Genomic DNA, 22028 nt, shown 5'->3' on the forward strand with positions numbered 1-22028 from the left:
ATCTAATTTTTAACACTATTCCTTCCCTGTGGTGTACTTATTAAACCCTGTTTGTTTTTCCTCTTCCAGTTCTTCCAAATACAGCCATTTCTCTTCATATCACAGCTTCTGTCAGGTCTGATCACTTTTAACATCAACAACTGCAATGCACTCCTGTTTGCATTAAAAAACGCATGACTAACTCCCAACTTCTCTCTTGTCCATCCAGAAAATAGCAAAAAAATCACTTAATGAGGCAAGGATGGGACTTCTTTTAATATCGCAGCTTCCTTGTTTTTCAACAGGAGTTTTGTCTTTCTCTAATTCTGTTTTCTTATATAATCCTCCAATAACTCTAAATGAATAAAACTGCTAATGCAAGCATAGAATAGTATTTGTTCGTGAGGAATGAATATTTTAATTATTTAGTGAGCAGCTAGCATATGCATTTTCATAGTTATTTACAAAATGAAGTAAATAAGACACTAGTTTATTTTACTTCACAACTAGAGACCATGATTATGGTCATTTGTAGGTGTTAGGCTGATGAAAATGAACTGATTTGCTGAGTGTTCATACTCATAGTTTAAAAAGAGTGTGTAGAATTGAAAGCATTATATTGCAGTTTGAAAACTGTTTCCTGATAATATTGTTTACTATTTTAACATGATAAATTCTATTTTACATGTAGCTTCCAAGTTTTTTTCTCTTAGACCTGCCAGCCATGGGAAACCCCAATTACCTTGTAAGTAGGGGTATAACACTCTGAGCTTCCTCTTTGTAGAAACACTACAAAGCAGTAACTGCAGGGAAGGATGTTACTCTGTATGATAACAGTCAGGAAATTAGGGGACCAGTAGCAGTCATAAGGGTCCTTAGCCACTAAAAAACTGATAAACCAGTGGAAACAAGATTGCTGTATGCTCTGCTTATCCCGAAAAAATTCATCCTTCTGCTTGGTAGGATCTCTGCAAGCATCAGTTCTATCAACTGTTTAGGTGCATTTTCTTCTAAAATATGCTATACATTTGCTTTTAAATTTAGGAGACAGAACGAAAATGTTATGTGCTATTAAGAAAAAGAAAGTAGCAGAACTCTTTAGAAACCCTACATCAATTTGCAGTTCAAAATTTTTTTCTTGCCTGAGTGAAAAAAAAGTAAACCTTTGAGAGTTTTTGAAAAAGTTAAGGCAAAGACAAAATTCTGATACTCATAAAACCACTGGAAGCTATAGGATCTGTGGGTATATAATGAAGAAACTAAAGTAAGAATGAATCAGGGGAACTGGGAAAGAAAGAGAACAAAATTTCAAGTTAATTGATCACAAATTATCATCTGCCAAAAAAGTGAAAGAGATGCAATAAACAAAGATAAAATAACACTTCAGGATTAAAGGATTTAAGGAATTTTTACAGAAATATCTGAAAAATAGGAAGGGAACATTGAATGCTAGAAAAAACCCAAAAACTTCAAGGATTGTAGCTTTTCAATAGATTTGAATTTTAGCTATTTTCAGAAAGACACTTGGTGAATACAACAAGGAAATTTCTGGAAATCTGAAGATCCCAAAAGACATGTTTCAGTAAGATTATGGTGAGAAAAGCACCCCTGATAAGGATTGTTATATGGGTCAAATGAACTGATAACATGAGGAGCAGCATAAAAAGAATTGGTCCGAGAAAGCTAGTGTGTTTATACAATCTATACTGAATTAAGTTATCTGAAAAAGGAAAATAGACTCCATCATTCATATTTTAAACTGTTTTTGAAAGAGAATCCATTATGAGCTGGACCTATTTACATAACATTTCGCCACGTGAAAAGGGAGCAGGTATGTATGGATTTAGTAAGATGAAGGCTAATAACAGCAAGATGATAACAAGCCATTAAACATCACAGTGTACTTGAGTCCAGTGAGGCTGTCCCAGTGCTGGCGCTGGGGCAGTGCCAGGGCTGCCTGGGTCCGGCTGAGCCCCTCAGCCACGGGCGGGCGGGCGAGAGCCCCGGGGAAAGCCTGGGCAAGGGAGGGCAAAATGTTGCCCGGCAGCCAGGGCTGAGCCAAGGGAACCCAGCCACAAACAGCTCTGCCAGCCCCGAGGGGACAGCGGGAGCAGGGACGAGGGCAGCAGAGACCCGGCAGGGATGGCCCTGCGGACTGGGAGAGATCCTGGCGGGGCAGCGCTTTCCCTGGGGACCTGAAGGCGATGCCATGCTGCAGCAGATTTATCCCGAAGGAATGTCGTCCATGGGGAATGCTCACACTGGGGCAGGGAAAAGTGTTAGGAGGAAGGGGTGTCCCAGGAAAGGACGTCAGTAGTGAAGAGGTGAACTTGGGAAGAAGGGAGATATTAAGGGAAGTTTTTTCTGTTCTTCTCTTTTTGCTTCTCAGGATCCTACCCCATTTATAATGGCCAGAATATTAAATAAATTTTCCCCAAATTGAGTTTGTTTTGCCAGTGATGGTAATTTGTAAGTTTGTCTTTGCCTCAAGGCATTTTCTTTTTCATCTTTTCTCCCCCTATACTGTTGAGGGGGGAGGAAGTGGCTGGGTGGGCATCTGGCTACTGACCAAGGTCAACTCTTGCCTTCTTTTCTTCTGGCAGGTCATTTACAAATAGAGAAGAAGGGCCTCTCTTCTGGCATCTACTATAGGGAAAATGAATATACAGAAAAGTTATACTCAGTTTCCATGCAAGATGTCTCTAAAGCAGGACTGACTTCTGCTTTCTAAACTGATTCTTATATTTTTCATTAGAGGATCTTTGGAGGCTGGCAGCTGAGCTGCCAGACTTGTGACAGCTGGGAGCTGACAAAACCAGTGGGATTCCATCTGCCCAGATGCCTAGCTCCTGGCTCTTCTCACCTGGGGGCGAAGGACAGATGAACCAACTTCCTTGGTTGCAGGGCTGCAGCAGTCTGAGCATTTCGCCGCTTTATTTCCCTGAACTTCTATTGAGTCAGCCTTGTGTAGGTCACATGAATGCCTGTGTCCTTTTTATGCCATCACACCAAGACTGTCCTCGTGAGGTTTTTTTTTTGTTTTGTTTTGTTTTGTTTTTGTTTTTGTTTCGGGGGGGGGAGCGGGCGGGGGTCAAAAGAACGGCAACCACCAAAATAGCATTCTGCCAGAGGTGCTGCTTGTGTATACTTGAGCTTTCTGAGAGAGGATGCTTGCATTGTTTGTAACTTCATGGTACGATCTGGCATCAGCAGTAACGGCAAAGAGGAAAACAATCACAGGCCCTTGGAGTCATTCAGACTACAAAAGTCACATTTCTCTCTTGCTATATATTTGCACATGTGTGTATGTTTGTATACAAGGATTTATGTGCACCTTCCTAGGTATCATAGATAGTGTATGTGTCTATATATATATATGTATGTATGTATAAATCTTAGGCTTCTGTACAAATTAAGGAAATGGAAAAGTGTAATATTCATTACAATATCTGTCTTTAGTAGATGGGAAATATTGAAATGAATGCCACAGAATCTGTGACTGATGAAGCATCATTAGTTTCAGTGACCTAACAGAATATATAAATTTCATGGATCAAATGTAATTATGAAAACCTGAAAGAGAAGAAAAATAGCAGAAATGTGGGAGGAATCAAGCTCAGAGAACCGTGTTCAGTTTGGATTGATTAGATTCTTTCAGGACAGATTGAATTCGAAAAATAAAAAGTCTTATTTATGAGCTGCCAGTAAACAAGAAGAATATAATTGCATTCAAATAGATTATTCATGTTATCCTGCATTGCATTTTTTTCTCTTCCTGCGAATTGTTTTCTTTAAGCAATCATTTGCAACTCAGATTACTAAAAAAAATGTTTATATTTATGGCCCTCTCAATAACTTTGGCAGTTTTTTTCTGATAAAGGCACTATTGAGCTCTATAACAATTTAAGTAAGAATTTGTGGATGTGTCAACTTATTTAGTTTCTCATTTATTAATTAGAAGTTATTAGTATTATTTAATTCAACTTTTTAACTGACAGCCTATTCTGATTGTAAGCAATAAAACAATGTGATGTAGAAATAATTTTATATTTACTTTTAAATTATACTGACTTCGATAGTCTAGATAGCACAGAAAAAAAAACAACAAACCTGTTCCTTAAAATGCATTTACATGGAAATTTAACTGTTCTATTAACATTTCTAGTACACTCTAGAATTAGTAACCTGCACAGAAAAAATTCTGAAACCTCAGATGAGTAAAATTTGTGGATTCATGCCTTTTTTTTAACACAGGATTTTTATTTTTTTTTTTGGTGCAACTGGAAGAGGAAAATTCAACGTTCTTCTTTTACAATTTTTAATCCATATGTCATATTGAAAATAATTAAGATATTATTTTAGCATTTATAGAAGACACTTCATCTGTTCAAAATTCTACATTTTCAGCCAGTGATTTCTCTACCTTACAGCTTGAATTCTCTTGCGACTCTCGCAGCAGACTTATGCACTTGCTCAGTGCCTTCAGATATTTTATGCATTATAAATTTGGGCCTCAAATTCTTTGTTCTAAGTTCACACGGATGTCACTTTGGAAAGAAGAATGGCAACCTGAATGTTAAACCAGTGGGACTCCAACAGTGAAGACAAGCTGGCAATTCTACCATATTCTGTTCAAGTGCACTGAAAGGGTTGCATTGAGCTACTACTGCTACCATCTAAAAGCCTTTACTATTGGTTGATTATGCTCTGGGGTGTGTAATAGGAAAAGATTTTTTAAAGAGTTCTAATAGGCAGCTGCCTATTGGGAATTAGGTATTAAGCAGCACAGTCATTTAAGTAAAATCAAAGAACACATTGTGTAGCCTCTAAGAAGCAAAAGAAAATACTGTTACCATTTTAAAATGTGTATTTTCTTGTCAGAAATTTTCTATGTGATAATTAAAGATGAATCTAACAATTGAAAAAAACAGTTTTACAGATTGTTTTGTTTGCAATCACCGTCATCAAGGATTGAAATATATCTGAATTTTGCTCTTGGAGAATTATTGAAAATACAGATCAAACTTTTTAGTTACATGCACTGTTCTACTTTGCGAAATTAAGGGCAAAGTGAATCATGACCATGTCATTGACATATCTCATCAGGATTTAACAGCAGTACAAGGTTAGGTAAGGAAAAGTGGTGATTGAAACACTGACGTGCTTGTAACATATTGAGATTTCTCTCTAACCCTTACTTACAGAACTTCTTTGCTTTCATTTTTAACATTTTGAAAGCTAATTTGGATGTGATTTTTCCTAAGCAATTGGCAAGAATGATCTACAGTTGAGTGCTGAAGCAAAACTGGATAGTGGTAAATATTTATTCAAGGCATACCTGTCCAGCTCTTGCATTTTCACAGACAAAAGTGTCGTAGAATACAGCAAACTGTGGGGCATTGTCATTAACATCCAAAATTCTTACATAGACAGGAACACGAGTAGTATCTTTGGGGTTATCTGACAGCAGAAGAGAGAAGAAGCATGAGATTATTTTCTTATTTAGAGTTTTCTGTTTTCTTCCAAATGTCATGAGCAATACACATGCAAGATGAAGTTTGAATCTGGTTAATATTTAGTGTACAAACCAGTAACAAGTCAGAATCAGGACTTCTGAAAAATAAGGAAATTATTTATGTAGAGTGAAAAAAAAAAAAAAGAAGAGGTATTGGGATCTAGTGAGCAATTAAGTTTCTCGTGAAGAGAGGGAGCTGCAAATGTTAATAATATATTCAAATATTATGTATGAAAAGTATGCCCACTACTTCAATAACAAATTTGATCACTTGGTGGGCTGAAGATTTTGTAAGGTTTTGATGTTTAATTTTAAAATTCTTTGTGATCTAGTTTATTTTACAAAGAAAAGACATTACTGAATGTTCATTGTGTTGGTTTTGGCTGGGATAGAGTTAATTTAGTCAATGACATACATATATATATTCTGAAAAATTTTCAATCCTGATTTTCATCTCTTGCCCCTCAAAGAAATTCAAACAAAACAAATGAAAGTACTCCTTCAAAAATTTGGTAAAGAATGCATTAGAATAACATTTAAACATTTAATGTTTAAATTGCCTTTAAAAATATGAATGCAGATTTTTAGACCTTAGGTTCAGAAACAAGAATAACCTCCCCCACACCAAATGCCCACATCCTACTATTATGTAGAGTGCTCTTTTGTTAGCATAGCTTAATTCAGGAATACAAATGTCCTTGTTCTCACTTGCTGATCTTGTTGTCATACCAAAAATATTAAATAATGCCTGGGTGTAAAAAATTGAAGCTGTTTCTTGGAATTCTGCTGTGTGGTAGCTAAGCACTGTATAATTTTTCAACATTAATGGAGTTGGATAAGTAACAACAGTAACAGATTGTTCCAAATTGCTGATTTCCCCCCCCTTTCCTTCTGCTTCAAATAAAATAAAAGACATTTAGGAGCAGCTGGAATTACGTTGGCGTGTTATAAGTAACACCTTTGCTAAAGAGCATGATGTGGAACTTTTTTGACATTCTGAATTGTTTAAATTTCCAGGTTTAGGACACAGTTTTTCATAGCCTTCTGTATGTTTGTACTAACTTTCCAAATCAGTTCTAACACTGCTTTCACATTCTGTCATGCTTCATAGGTAACATCTTAAAATATTTAAAGATCTAAATCTCCCTGTTCACTTCCTTCTCCAAAATTATCGTATCTCTGTGGAGAATGCTATTACTCCAGATATGTCCACAATGTAAATTTGCTCTAAGTTTCCTGACAAGGAGGTAAGTTTAGCACAAAGACCTAGTCATACAAGGATGCTAAGTTTCATCAGTTTATAAATCTGAAAATAATTTGTACAACATTGGACAGCACTCTGGTTGCAAACTCAGGACAAAACATCACAAGAAAAAAGGGTTTTTGAAAAAACAACCTACAGGTTCTTCAGGTTCTTGGGGGTTTTTTGTTTGTTTTTTTTTGTTTGGTTGGTTGGTTGGTTTTGGTTTTGGGTGTTGTTGTTGTTGTTTGGTTTTTTTTTTTTGTTTTTTTTTTTTTTTTAACACAGAATGTTTAATTGGAAGGACACAATATTTCATTTAGTCCTCTGCAGTGTAGCTCGTTCCAGCTATGTTTCACTGATGATCAGTACTTTTTTCCTTTTTTTCTTTTTTTTTTTTTTTTACTGATACAGAATTAGCCCTAAAATAATTAGAGACTTTGAGATGAAGTGATTCTTAGTTTCTGATTTCAAATATCAGATCTTTGTCCCTTAGAAAATTTTCTGTCCATTGATTAAAGCTATTCTCAATAATGTAATGGGTTTAGGAAGATATCTGCTCTTCTCTTTATACTCTTAACATGAAAATATACACAGAGAGATATTTTAAATGGCCCAAGGAAAGCTACAGCTTTGGTATCAAACTGAATTGTACTTTTAAGATATATTGATTCTAAGAGCTGTAGGTGTAGTTACCATAGGGAGAGATAATGGAAGTATTTCTAAGGAAATGAAGAAAAGAATAGAGACAAAAAAAAATAGATTACTACACTAAACTTGGCTATTCTAACAGAAAAATTGTGTTATTCTCCTCCAAGAAAAGGAAAAAAAAATTATTCCTGTCTTAATATTTAATTGGCTAACATTTCAGAAGTAACTTGGACATTAAAGGTCAGTGATGGAAGAAGATGAGGAAAAGAGCAATGAGAAGACAGCTGATGTTAGCTACCCCATGATTCACTTTTTCAGAACACCTAGTAGAAAGGGGCAGGGGGAAAATGATCATGAAGTTGCAGCTGTAACTTTACAGGCTAATGAAAACTGAAAGAAAAAATAAAAACCAAATTAGCTTACTAATCTCAGCTGCTATGACACTAAGATTGTGCCATTGGGATATCTCACGGTCAAGTGGCTTAGAGGTATAGATGGAGCCGTTTCCAGAATGAATGTTAAATATCCTGTCAAGGTCAGTGTGACGATCCAGAGAAAACCTAAATATGATAACAAAATATAAAACATTGTCAAAATTATAGAAAGTCAAAGAAAACATATATTTCACAAGTCAGTACAGGTATTATGTATGTTCTGCATTACAAAGGTTGGTTTTGAAAAGGCATTTATTTAGTTTCTATAAATGGTTCTGAAAATTCTGAAGGTTAGCTCCGTAGAATAAGGAATTAAAATTTTAATTTTGAAAATGTGATACAACTGTGTAATATTTGATAACTGAAGCGTTTACAAGAATATAGGAAAATTATTTTTTTAAAAAATCAGAATTTCAATATATTAATTAAAGAATGAATTTAATCATGAAAGGAAAATGGTCTTTGATATACTGTTTCTTCAGACTGAGACTGGCAGCTAATTTACAAGCTGTTCAAAAGTATTGCTATAAGCTCAGCTTCTACTATTTAGTATGTATTAATTCACTAGAGATCGAGATAACAAAAAGAAACCTGTAGAAAAATAACTCCACATGCAGAACTCTCACTTGCATGCACAGATGTTAAAGGACCTTCTATATTTCTATAGGTACTATACTTCTGGCAGGCAAGATGTCCACCAACATGATATGGTGGTGTCAAAATAGTATCAGAAATTTTCTCTTTCCTCCATTTTTTTTTTTAATATTTCACATTGCCTTCAAATTAGAATTGAACCTATCATGTGGAATTAAATGTAGGATTTTGCCAAATACAATGATTATCAGAATATGTGTCAGAATTGGGACAAATTTTTTAAAAAGTTATATAGTACACTTGTGTAGTACAGTAGAAACAAATGCTTATATTTCTGTGAAAATTTATGAGTGATCTAAACTGTTCATCAAGTGTATCTGGTTTCACTTACAGTACTTAACTAAACTGAGCAAAATAAAATATTGGCTTTTGATGAAAATAATATTGAAACAGTTTTGGTAGCTGTTGTTTGCTCGCTCCATCACACACAATTGCAGTAAATATGAAAAAGAAAAAAATAAAGCCCCAATAAATAAGTCAACACCAAAATTAATATTAAAAAAAAAAAAGGAAATTAGAACAGCCAATGAAAACTTCTGATGGTGCAATAAAGACTTACTCAAATGTGGGTTTTTTACTCCAAGCTAACTCTAATATTTCTGACCTAGAATAAAAAAAACCCTGCAATTTTCTAGAGAAATTATATTTGAGACTACTTAACCTATATGATAAGCATTTCATTTTACTTCATACGTGATGTTAGTTTTATTGAAAACTAGAACTTGTTTCATCAGCACTCTAAAAGCTTTTCACAGTGTGAAGCAAGAAGTAATCCTGATGGACCTACTTGAAATCAAATTTTCTATGAATTGAGGCACTGGAAAATATTTTGTGTGCCTCTTGTGTGCAAGTAAATTGCTGTTGCCTGACATGTTTTTAAGTTTACAGATAGCACCATTTTTAATTTTGTCTGTCTCTGGGACACTAATAAGTAATAAAGAAACCCCCACCTCTATATGAAATTAATGTTGCATTACTATTTATCTTAACTTCTTTAGAAAAAAAAAAATGTTTACAGACACTGAAGTATTACCTTATTGGACTTGAGGCAGAATCAGGATCCCGTGCCATTACCGTTCCTATTATTGTCCCCAACTCAATATCTTCATGCACCTCAAAAAGGTAAGACGACCTGCTGAAAACAGGAGGTTCATCTACATCTTCTACAGTGATTTTCACAATGGTTGTATCTTTGAAAGGCCCAAGGTAATGGAAACGGGGATCCACATGGGTATTTTCAGCTTCTACTTTCAAAGTATAAAGTCGTCTTGTCTCATAGTCCAGTGGCTAAAAATGAAAATTATCATAAATTTTATTAAATTAGATTTACATATTGGCAGATCTTGACCTATGTACAGAACAAAAACTGAAGAGGGCTAAAGCCTTATCAGATCCTGTCCCGCATTGTGGGAACACCAACATAAATTAATGATTTCTCCACCACAGGAGTCACTTTGTCTAATAACAGATTACTATTGTTTTTAGAGGAAGTATCTTTTCCTAAATATTAATTGAATTGCCTCAGCATGAATGATAAAAAGATTTTCAGTGCAAATTAACCAATTATTCAGGGAATTTTGCAGCTGTTACACAAGAATATGGATTTGAAACAATCATATAACCATTTAAAATGCTTGAGATACTGACTGGAAATGCAAACATTCCAGAACAAGGTATTCAACACTAATATTTCATAGGAAATTCTGTAAACTCCTGGATAATCAAAATGACCAGAGTATTCTTACTGTCAAGTCTATATAGCTGGCCTTAAATATCAGGAATGTTTTAGGTATCTTTTGAGGAAAGTGTCTCTATATCTAGAGAAACATTAGGGTTTAATAGTGTTCCTTTTCATTTAATTTAATGTATCCAACATCAGAGGTGTCTCTCTTTTTTTTTTTTTTTTAATATATTTGACATTTTCCTCAGCAGTTCCTTTTTAAAATAGAAGGAGGAACAGTTCACAGCTATAATTAGAAATCATTTTGGATTAAAAAGAATTCTATTCCCTCAAATTTTTCTTGCTGTCATAGATGAAAAGTGTTAGCTAATTAATGATTCTAAGGAAATGAGCAAGTTGAAAATCTACCTTTTTGACACAAAGAAGACTTTATTAACTCCCACAGATTCTCAGAGAGATATAGAACTGGTGGTTTTCATTCACCAAAATGGGTGGTTGATGACTTATTTTTTTCTGCCTAGCTGTTTTTAAATACTAATTTATGTTCACTAAAGATGCCAAAGTGACAGGTTAGATATTTAAATACACTATTCAAAAGCAGAAAGATGCAGTCCAGTGAAAGAATGAGTTTTCCCACTGCCCCAGACTTGTTTTAAAAAAGTAGTCAGAGCAGATGGGATAGTATCTATGAACACAATTGAGGAATGCAAATATTTAACCTAGACCTGAGGCTACTACTGTGTCTGTAAAGTGTAACATTCAGCTGTTAAGGGACGCTGGCTTCAATCCTAAAAGCAAAGAAGACATGATTGTCCTGTTTTATTCTAATTGACTTAATGTGGCAGAATGTGCACCATGAATATGTAAACTTGCTACTGTAACATTCACATCCAATTTGGACATCTTGTCCATCCACAGTGCAAAACATGGATATGAACCCTGTGGATTGTACAGGCATTCCAGCACATTAACAGTAATGAACAAAACACTTGCCCAAATATGTGAAACTGTGGAAAATCAATTATTTTGTCTGCGAGAAACTGTATAGAAAAATTTGTATAGAGAATGTTCTTTTACAGCACATAATACATTCAGACTTAATAACTTAGAGGCTTTGTAAAGGAACACAAGCTATTTGTAGTTATTCACCACTGAAAACAGAAATTACAATCAAAATGGATAAATAATAATAGAAAAGAGACTATTTTAATGAATCAATGAACTTAGCATTCTCATCTCCTTCCTTGCTTGTTAGTGCTGTTGTCTGTGGTATTGAATAAACTACTTATTCATGACTGAGAAAGCATCCTGAAAAATGCAAATTCTGTCAGACTGTTAATGACAAAACCAGAAGATCTTATTCATTTGTATTTATTGACATTTTTGGAACTGCTGTATTATAATTAAGTAAATTTCTTATGCATGATTCAGCTACTAGAGTTTTTTTTCAAGACACTATTGATTTAATATAATAGTCTGTGTGAAAATCTGAAGGAAGCAAGAAAAAAATATTTCAAGAGAAGCCTTCACAAACTAAGACAAAGAAAAATATAAGACCTCCATAAATTTTTTTTTTCTTTATTTTTTCCCAGATAAACAACTACACTGACTATGAACACAATGAAACAGAAATTAAAAAGGAACAATCTTTGTACAGCTTCTCTCTTCCTTGGTTCCCATTATCAAGAGATGTGGAGGTATCTTTTATATCATTGTTTATTTCATTATTCTATGCTTAAGGATATTTTTTTGGAAAGCTAATATAAACAGCGCTTTATGTTAAAAATGGTGCCTGAACTCTTTAGAGTTCATCTCAAAGTCCCAAAGACAAGGACCAAGGGACTCCTGGAAAGGAAATTTTTGAGGACTAGGAGAGTGACATTTCTGCTTGGGAGATCTTAGACTTAGAAGACAAGCATCTGAAAGTGCTCTGACAATGCAAGACAGAGGGCAGAACTAAGCTAGCTCTGGAACAAGAACACCTTCATTACATACACATTGCTCATGTGGCAGCCCTCTCATACATTGGGAACAGGAACAAAACCATATTGCTTTCATCTCATGTCTATCTTCTCGCATACAGATCTCATCTCACCCAAGCAGATGAGAATCTCACAGGGAAGGAAAATCTGTGTCTCTTATTAGTGACTGAGCTGCTGATTGCTTGCTGGAGAAAACAGGTAACAGAAACACCTAAGAAGTCTGCATTTGAAATCACAGGAAAAATTAGTGCTAACACATTGGGGCTGGTCCACTTTTTCATACTTTGCTGGCAACAATGCTTAAAACCTATGCTGCATCTCAGATATGGTCACCACCTTTTATTTCCAGTTCATCTCAAAAGGAAATGAGTCACACTGATGGGGGATACTTGCAAATGTTAAGCAGTTAGCATGTGTTACCACACGATGTAAGCAATGAACATTTGTGTCATAACATTGACATCAGAATCATTCAGTGAATGCTGTTAATAGACACCTTTCGCACAGTGATTATGCCTTCCTGTGTGTCCTTCTGCGTCACGATATCAAATATATCGGTTCCATCGCCATCTACAATCCTGTACTCTACTTCTGCATTTTTTCCAGTGTCTGCATCTGTGGCTTTAACGCTGCCAATGGCTGTCCCAACTGGGGAGGACTCAGGAATGCGGAGATGGATGGTACCTGTCAAAGAGACAAAGATCCATTCAGGGACCCCACAAGCATGAAGCAACATGCATGAAGTAACACTGTGTGACACAATAGCTGGTAACATAATTTTGTGTACTTTTCATTCTAAACAACTTGCCATTAAATACCGAGACGATGGACAAAATACAAGGCAGAGAACTCTCCAGAGAAAAGCTTTGTATAGAAGACTGAAAACAGAACTGTAGAAAAAACATAAGTAGAAAAATAAGGTTGAGAGAGACCTTTATTCTATCTCAGAGAAGAGTCAGCTATATCTGCTCTCTTCTTGTCTTTCTTTTCCTTGTAATTTTCTTGTCCTCATTTTTCTTTCATTCCTGAAATATCATCTGGAAAGAGTGCTTTATGTTCTTGCCAGGTTTCACTCTTCTTTTTTACCCCTTAATATCTAAGGGCAATCTTTGAGATGTGTTTTATCATGGAAGCAATAACAAGAATTGAATTCCTTGATTTTGATGTCCAATTCTATGCAACAGACTAATGTTTCAGCTTTCAAAATTAGATAGTAAGATATTATATTAAATAAATTTGAGTAACATATTAATACAGAGGGAGGTGTTTTAAAAATCTATGAGCACAAATTGTGTCTATACTTGTTAAAGTGTATTTAACAAGTGTAATTGTGCTTATACTTGTTAAAGCAGTTAATTCACGCTTAAATAGGCTTATGAATATTGCAATTCTTGGTTTGTACTACTTTTCTTATCTCAGTTATATCCCATTATGGTAGTGTCATATAGCTGATAAAATATATAGGAATAAAACTGTCATCATTCAGACATGCTGCAGTAAATTGAAATAAGTATCTTACCATTTATTTCAGCACTTTTTGACCTAGCTGTAGTGTGAAAATTGTAAATAAGGGTGGAGATATTTGATCCCATCTGGTGGAACATACGCTAGAAAAGCATGTGGGGGACATAATGCTCTATGAAGAATTTTCAGAAAAATATTTTAAAATAAATGCATCTACAGCTGTCATTCCAAAGATGAAAGTGAATTCATCAAATTTATCTTGGTAAACATTTCCTTCTATGACTTTAGTTATGTTTTCCAGGATTTTCTGTTCTACTTAGAGACTACCTAAATTAAAGGAGTTAGAAGTATGTTTGAAATAACACAAAAGTAGAAATGGTAAAGGGCAGCAACCACAACAGTAAAAAGTTGAACAGGCTGCACATAAAGCAACACATACATACAGTGGCACAAATAAGTTCTACAGGAATGTCCATTAAGGGAGTTTGAGTTTTGTGCAATCAAGAAGAATCATGGGGAGAGATTGGCAAGGCTGTATGGTAAGGTCACTGGCAACGTGATTTTATCATATCTCAAGAAAGCATGAGTCATTTGAGGATTATTGGTGTATTAAAAGCCAGCTACAGAGTGACACTCACTACAAAAATTTCCTATTATTTTCTGGGTCATTTGAGATTTTTTTTTTTCTGCTTCTACAGACTTACTTTTTTTGATTCTATTATGTTATTATGTTCCTGTTTGGCAAACTTAAAAAAAAAAACCAAAACAAACAAACAAACAAAAAAACCACCAAAAAAATCAAACCACAAAAAATAAAAAATAAATGCATTCACATTTAGTTTGCAATTAAATGTTGAATGAGAAATATTTAAATATTTAAATTTAATTTCTTAATATAATTTTACTTCAGCGTATTTTATTATGAAAGTTGTATATAGCAGCAGAATGAATTCTTTATGGCCATGTACACCCCACATTCTATTTATATGTGTTTACTTTTGATCAATCACATTTTGACGTTCAATTGAGTGCTTTATCCTGCATTTTCTCTAACATTTTCATTACCCTTCTCTAATATCTAAACCTGTATCCTTCACTAGTAGAGAATCTCTCTGTAACCTAATGGTTAAAAAAAAAGCAAAAGAAAAATTAGCCCCAGTTACTACTTAAGCAGTACTATAGGAGACCATGGTGAAAAACTGGGGGGTTTTTTATCCCCAATTAATATTTCTATGCTATAAATATTTTTGTGAGGTATCAACTACTCCCCACATTTTTTATCTTCAGCGCTTAAAATTACATCCCTAAGCTATGCCTTGTGGACACTACTTTGACTCCCAGTGCAATACCCAACTCAATAATTTAGTCTACAAAGTGGTAAGAGCTCACATCATGAATTGCTAATAAGGTAGTGAAAATAGAGAGGGAAAATAACCAGGAACTTACCATCTAAAAGATATTTTTTAATCTAACCTATCCATTTCTAGAAATCTCCACCATAGTATGAGACACTTCATTCTATTATTTTTGTCACTGAAGACATGTAATGCATTGACCAAGTATGGGATGTAGTGCAGCTTTAGACACTGTATCAGACTACAAAGTACACCAAAGTAGAATCATCCTTGCAAAACTCTGCTGTCAATCTTATTTCCCACTTCTCAAGGAAAGTAGTTTACTCTTTGCATTTACTCCTGTGAAGGATGTCCTTTCATTTGTCTGTCAGGAAATTAAATGGGAGGATCAAGGAAAGGAGTACTTTTCCACATACTAAGGAAAGCAGAAATCAGCTCGAGGATTGATGTCTACGCATTTGGGATTGCACATACTTCAGTCAGTCCTAAAGAATGAAAAACCAGTCTTATTTTTGCATTTACCCTTCTTCCCCTTGACTCTTGTATGGGCTTATAATGTAAAGGTAAATATTATAAAGTACTACAGGCTACAGTCTCACAGGAGACATGGGCTGCCGTAATTCAGGTGCACTGAAGTTCATTCAGACTCAGGCTCCTAGGTCAATAAACCACATTTTCCATTTATCACTGATCAACACTATCTTCTTACTTCTGAGAACACTTGGAAGTATTACAGTTAAAACAGAGATCCATTATCTGAGGTATTTGAAGACTTTCTGCATCACCTTGAAAAAGGGTCATCACCACTGTTATTGGTGAAGGTTATAATATATTTCTAAGAAGAGAAAAATATTCTGTAGAATCCTTGCTTCATAATATAAACAACAAAAGAATTAGGGGTTCTTTTATATATATATATATATATATATATATATATAAAATTTTTTTTTAGAAAATATTTTACAATACATTATGTAAAATTTTCCACAATTTTAATATGAGTTTCTTGGGGGAGATATTTAAGCTGATATTAAACATTTTATTGAAACATATAGCTGTAATATGAGGAATCCTGTGGAAACATAATGAGCATTCTAATACTTAGCCTGGTATTTTATAAATCTGGTATGAATATTATTGTTTCAATAACCTAATACAGCTGCATTTTTTTATTAATGGAATAGAATAAAAATAATTTAACATAATCAGTTTCAATTCGGAAGTCTCATTGAACTCTGTTAAAATAATGAATCATTATGATGTCTATTTCCATTTTGAGATTAAATGCAATTTTTTTAACAGTCAATAGCTATTTTTACTTTCATGAATCAAGTAAAATGTGTCATCTTTATAAATGCTTTAGTTTTCATCTTCAATGAAACATGCATTTATATCTAACATAGAAATTGGCAGTGAGAAAGTAGAGAAAAAATCAAACAACAACAATGAGAGTAAAATTAGGTTTCTTTAAAGAAAATGACACATCTGATTTAAACTGACATTAAAGAAAAATGCAGAGATGCTACATCAAATCCTTTTCTTTCTCAAGTATTTTGTTGGACTTCCAGATAAATCATGTTAAAATGGTCAAGAAAGTTGCATACATCATTCTAACTTCTAATTTAACACACTGCTTAAGAAACAAGAAAAAAGAGAAAAAGAAAAGTATAAATATGCACTTTTGAAGCTTCTATGCTGTCTTAACTTTAACTAGTTTTTTTGTTGTTGTTGTTGTTTGTTTTTCTTTTTTTTTCCTTTCTTTTCTGTAAGGCTTTGAACATGACAGCTCTTTAAACAGTCTTCTTCAGTGTGTCCAGAGAGGAGTAATACAGCATTCCTCTCCTACACAGCAATCGAAATACTATAATCTTCTGTATACAAATAGAAACAAACAAAAATAATAAACAAAATATTTGTGGAAAAATGAAAAAATAAAATGATAAATTAAACAATAAATTCTGTTCAGAATATGACCTTTTGTGGAAATGTAAAAATTCTACTTACTCAATGGTGCATGACTTTTTTAATTTCAAATGTGTATATGAAATGACACGCTGATAAACATTTTAGCTAAACAGATATATTTTAACTGCAATATTAAATTGAACATAATTATGTACTCCATTTGTGCCATAAAGAGCATAATTTGAAGCTGATTCTGTTATTTTGATCAAGAAGAGTGCATCAGTAACTACTGGATTGAGTAGAATTATGCAGAGTGTCTAAAATGTGTGGTGAGGATACTCTAAATCCTCTACGTATTAAGTAAATCTAAATCATCCTGAAAATGTTGCAACTTCAATTTATGCAAAAGGCTTCAAATGTATTTAAAATCCTTAACTGTTACAAGTTCAATGTTACATAGTTTAATATTTCCATATTAGAGAGAGACTAAGAACATATTTACATTTTGGTTTGAGGATACAGAGCCTTGACAGCTGTATTATCAAAGGGCAAAAAAAAAAAAAAAATTATAAAAACCTTCACTAAAGCTGTAAAAAACCTTAAAAAAGTTAAATGTAATTTACTTTAATTTGGAAAAATTTCTGTGTTGTTTTGTAGCTCTATAGCTGAAAAAGTACAAATCTGTCTGATTGCCTTTGAGTAATTTTTTTTCCACATTCTTCATGATTAAATATTTAAGCAGATACTTCAATTTAAACATTTCTGCGTATCTAGAATTACAACATGTTTCATTCTCCAGTGGGAGCGCATGAAGGATTTAACCAATAGGTAAGGAAAGCAAAAACATTGCTCTAATGCTCTTATGAGCCCACCTACTATTGCCCCCACATTACTGGGAGGAATTCCAGGTTTACTGCAGTTATATTTGATCATGTAACTGTTTTCTAACAACAACAAAAAAAAGCTGTAACATTTAATATACTGCTTTAATAATAATAATAATGATAATCAGCACATAAGCCTTTTGTTTATGTGTGCCCCATAATCTAGATTTACTCTAAATTAAACCAGATGGTGATTGCTTAACTCTTACAGCACAAGTCAACTATTAAATGCAGCTTACTCTGGGGGAAGCGAGGTGGATTGTCGTTGACATCAGTCAGTGTGATGTTCACGGTCGTGGTTCCTGATAATCCACCCATCTGGCCTCCCATGTCCTTTGCCTGGATCACCACTTGGTACTGCTCCCTGTTTTCTCTGTTCATGTTCGGCAATGCAGTTCTGATGATGCCTAAATGAAAAACAAAATTGCTAAAAATGTATTTGTTGCTTTTGTGCAACAATTTGCTGCATCTTTTTTTTTTTAATATATTTTACTCTTGAAATAAATCTCTAAAATATTCATTCCATCTTTCAAAGCACAAATTTCTGTCCATAACTTTTATTATAGTCTTATAATTAGAGTAGTCTTTAGTACAGGCTATGTGTTGGTTGAATACTTGTTCTACATCACAGGTTCCTTTCCAGTTTCATGCTAAAAATGATTCAAGATATTTATGCACAAGGTTTAGGAGAAAGAACACCTTTCATTAATCCAAGTAGAATAATTAGGAAAAAAAAGACAGTATTTTCTAAGAAAAAAACTTAATTCTTGCCTTTATTAGAAATGTTATTTAAATCTTAAGCTATAAATTGTATCCCTTTAAAATTACTTATACTTCATAAGTTCAGATGTCTTGAGTTTTTATACGTATTATAGATATTACAAATTATGAGAAAAAAAACAAGAAATGCTCTTGCATTTCAGTTGGGTTTTAATTAAAATTTTAGGTGATCTAAGATCTTTTAAATGAAAGAAAAAGTTTTAAGTTTATGGTAAATTAAAATAATGAAAATTTTCATGACCTGTTTCTGGTTCCACAGAGAAATATGGCTGCCCTTGAAGTATGCTGTAAATTATTCTGGCACTGTTTCCGTATGAAGGGTCATCGGCATCAGTAGCTGTAACTTGGACCACAGAAGTACCTGAAACATCCAAAGCCAACTTAGTTGCAGATGACACTATGTGGAGATCTCAGAGCATCAATTTCCATTCCAACAGACACCAAAGAAAATTTCAGTTGATTTCAACTGGATTTTTCAAATATATTTGTGACTTTACAGTCAACATTAGGTACATTCTTCCTTATTTCGTGTTTCTTTTTACAGAAATTGAAAATAAGCTTCCCTAATCCCACAAGTGTGATTAAGATTTAAATAGAAAATGTAAACAATAGCTATGTCTGAGATGAATTCTTATCCTTACCCAGCAACAATAAGTTCATGTATTCACATTCTCTTTGTGAATTGCAGAAGACATTTGTTTTTATAGCAATAAATACCCGCTTTCCATTGCCTATAATGGGTTTGGGGTGGGGTTTTTTTTCTTTTTCTTTTTCTTTTTCTTTTTCTTTTTCTTTTTCTTTTTCTTTTTCTTTTTCTTTTTCTTTTTCTTTTTCTTTTTCTTTTTCTTTTTCTTTTTCTTTTTCTTTTTCTTTTCCTTTTCCTTTTTCTTTTTCTTTTTTCCTTTTATTTTGTTTAATGATAACAGGATGATATGAAATTACACATGCAGGAACATGATAGAAAAAGGATTATTAAACAGGTCATTGAAACATGTGAAAAACAAGTCATCAGTTCTCCTTGCTTTCTCAGTGTTAATGTAGATAGATACTACCAGAAGAAACACTGTCATACAAGCTTTGAAATCTGCAGAATTTTAGATTATAGAAAATTTCCTAACCTTAATGACCTTCTCTAAATTTTAGCAGAATATACCAGTCATTAAAGACATTAAATGCTTGCTATTACCTCTGACTGTTTTTCTTCAATCAAAATACTTTTTTACAACCTGTTCAGCTCTTCCACCACAGAAATTAAGCATGAACAAGGATCCCCCTTACCGTGCATCCATAAAGTGCAGATACTATTTTAAGTATATAGGAAAGAATTGGGGGAAAAACAAACAAACAAACAAACAAAAACAAACAAAAAACCCCCCACCCAATTATCATATGCACATGACTAGCTAACCATGGGCTAATCTGAAGATCAGAAGATTTTAAAACTTGTTTCTCCTTTTATCCCAACTCTTTCAAAATTCTTTTTCCCATCAAATACTGCCAAATATGAAAAAGGCACCTGTAAATCCAAGACCCTTGGCACAACTATTTACTCCCTTGAATTGTCTGTCTACACTACGTATTTATCCTAACATACATAGAAAAACAGATAAAAATAAAATGCTATTTCTCCATTTATTTGGGATTTCATGCCATGACAACAAATCTGCTTTTTACAAGTAAATTCTTCAATCACAGCACCAATATCAAGGGAATGAGCATGTTGAAACAGAGATGAGGTCTCAGAAATGTTCAGCTTTCAACTGCTAGAGAATAGAAATACTTGTTTCATTGAGTCCCTAAAAGTACTGGCATCTCATAAAGAAGGCAAAACAGCATATTTCTGGTTATATTATTCCATAATGAAATAGAGTTTTAACAGAGAAAATAGAATTCTAACAGAGAAGAGACTGAAACAAAAAAAAAATTTTAAAAGATAAAAATTGCTACACAAGTACAAAGGAATTAGATAAAATAACTTTCTATTGTATTGAAGATTGCTTTAGTTACCATCTAGAATATTGCTGAATCTGAAAATCTGAACTTTTTTTAAAAAAAATTAGAATGTGGTATGACTGGTCTTTTCTAAAAGCTTTGTCTCTTTATGATTCACAAATGTCTCATCTTCAGCCACACTGAACTCCATGTGTAGATACATGTCTATATAACTATTCAGTTAAAAGGTGAATAGTCCTTTCTGTTTAATATATTTAAGTTCTGAAGAGTGCTGTCTTGTTTCTGAAATGCTCTTTTGGACCATCCTAATACAGAGAAACTGCAGTGCTAGAATGTGTACATGTTACTAAAGAACTTTTTATCTGAAATAGCAGTTGTGTAAAAGAAGGACAAGACAAATCATGTTCAGCAACTGAAGACCTGCAAAAAAGCCCCAAAAAATCGAGTAAACTGACCAACATGGAATTGTACAAGTAAAGTTTATAACTCCTTCATTTCATATCCATAAAACAGAGAGCAGGCATAATCAAGACATTTGTCACAACAGCATGATGTATTAATCAGAATGTTCTACCTTGCAAATTCGTGAAAGTAACTACATGTAACTGAATAATTTCTTTTTTCTAGTTTTCACATTTCCTTCCTTTGTGAAATGAAATATATTCTAATAGGTTGATGAGTATGAGACGTAAGAGCATGAGACATAAAAGTATGAGACTTTTATTTCATTTTAGTTTAAAAATATATGAAGAGTCAACTTTGAAGAATAATTTGGAAGGAAACTGAAAAACATGTTTAATAGCGCCAAAATACATTAAAGCAATTCTGTTTTAAATATAATAATATGTGTCTAACGGTTATTGCTGTCTTAATTGAGTGTCATAATGAATAGATATAATTAATACTATTTCAGTGCACATGCACATGAAACAGAGCAAATTATATCATCTATGCATCTCTCCAGCTGGAATCAACATGGCTGCATATATACACCCCCAAAAATCTATCAGAAGTTTCTGTAAACTGTAGGTTTGCACCTATTCCCTTTAAAGTCTGTGGGAAGAGACATGCGTTCCTTAATTTCATCACTATCACACAGTGCAATTGGCGGGTTATGATCAGGATAATGTACACTCCATTACCCAAATGCAGCAAAGATGAACTTTACTTTTTAATGTTACCTCAGCTCTTTGGCTTTTATGGGTCAGGTACCTGGCAGGAGAAGCGCAAGGGCACTACTACACTTCCAAGTGCCATTCAGGATGCAGAACTTCCCTTTGGTCTCGGCCCTTGCCATAAGAGGAAGAGAGATGTGCTCTCCGCAGGGGGATCAGCAATACCTATTATAAACCTGACAGAAGCCATGTGAAGAAGTGAACAGGAGTAGTGTTATCATTGTATCAGTTACATTGTGCACATCAGCTGTCAAACCACCATCTGGTTTTGCTTTTCTCCAGTACACTGAAGACCACTGATCTGATGCTTAATAAAACAAATGCATGGTTTGTTCTAGTTTGAAACCTGGACCAGAAATCCAAAGGCATTGAAGAT

The 22028-nt window shown here is 33.8% G+C and overlaps 1 protein-coding gene and 1 long non-coding RNA gene across 4 annotated transcripts in view; one reads left to right on the forward strand and one right to left on the reverse strand.

Moving 5' to 3' along the window:
- Positions 1–22028, forward strand: part of LOC136291446 (uncharacterized) — a 415408-nt gene that overhangs the window by 127103 nt on the left and 266277 nt on the right. The window lies entirely within an intron of this gene.
- CDH10 (cadherin 10) overlaps positions 1–22028 on the reverse strand; it is a 94913-nt gene that overhangs the window by 5301 nt on the left and 67584 nt on the right. For all 3 annotated transcript variants that reach the window (XM_066186508.1, XM_066186493.1, XM_066186501.1), the window contains exons 4-9: positions 18766–18885; positions 17984–18151; positions 12633–12820; positions 9507–9760; positions 7809–7945; positions 5318–5439 (exon numbers count right to left, since the gene is read on the reverse strand). In XM_066186508.1, the coding sequence (XP_066042605.1) occupies positions 5318–5439; positions 7809–7945; positions 9507–9760; positions 12633–12820; positions 17984–18151; positions 18766–18885 (989 nt within the window). The remainder of the gene's footprint in view (positions 1–5317; positions 5440–7808; positions 7946–9506; positions 9761–12632; positions 12821–17983; positions 18152–18765; positions 18886–22028) is intronic.

Source organism: Chamaea fasciata, unplaced genomic scaffold (genome assembly GCF_029207755.1).
Source record: "Chamaea fasciata isolate MVZ Bird 193981 ecotype frontalis unplaced genomic scaffold, bChaFas1.0.hap1 SCAF_1, whole genome shotgun sequence".
Lineage (NCBI taxonomy): Eukaryota > Metazoa > Chordata > Aves > Passeriformes > Sylviidae > Chamaea > Chamaea fasciata.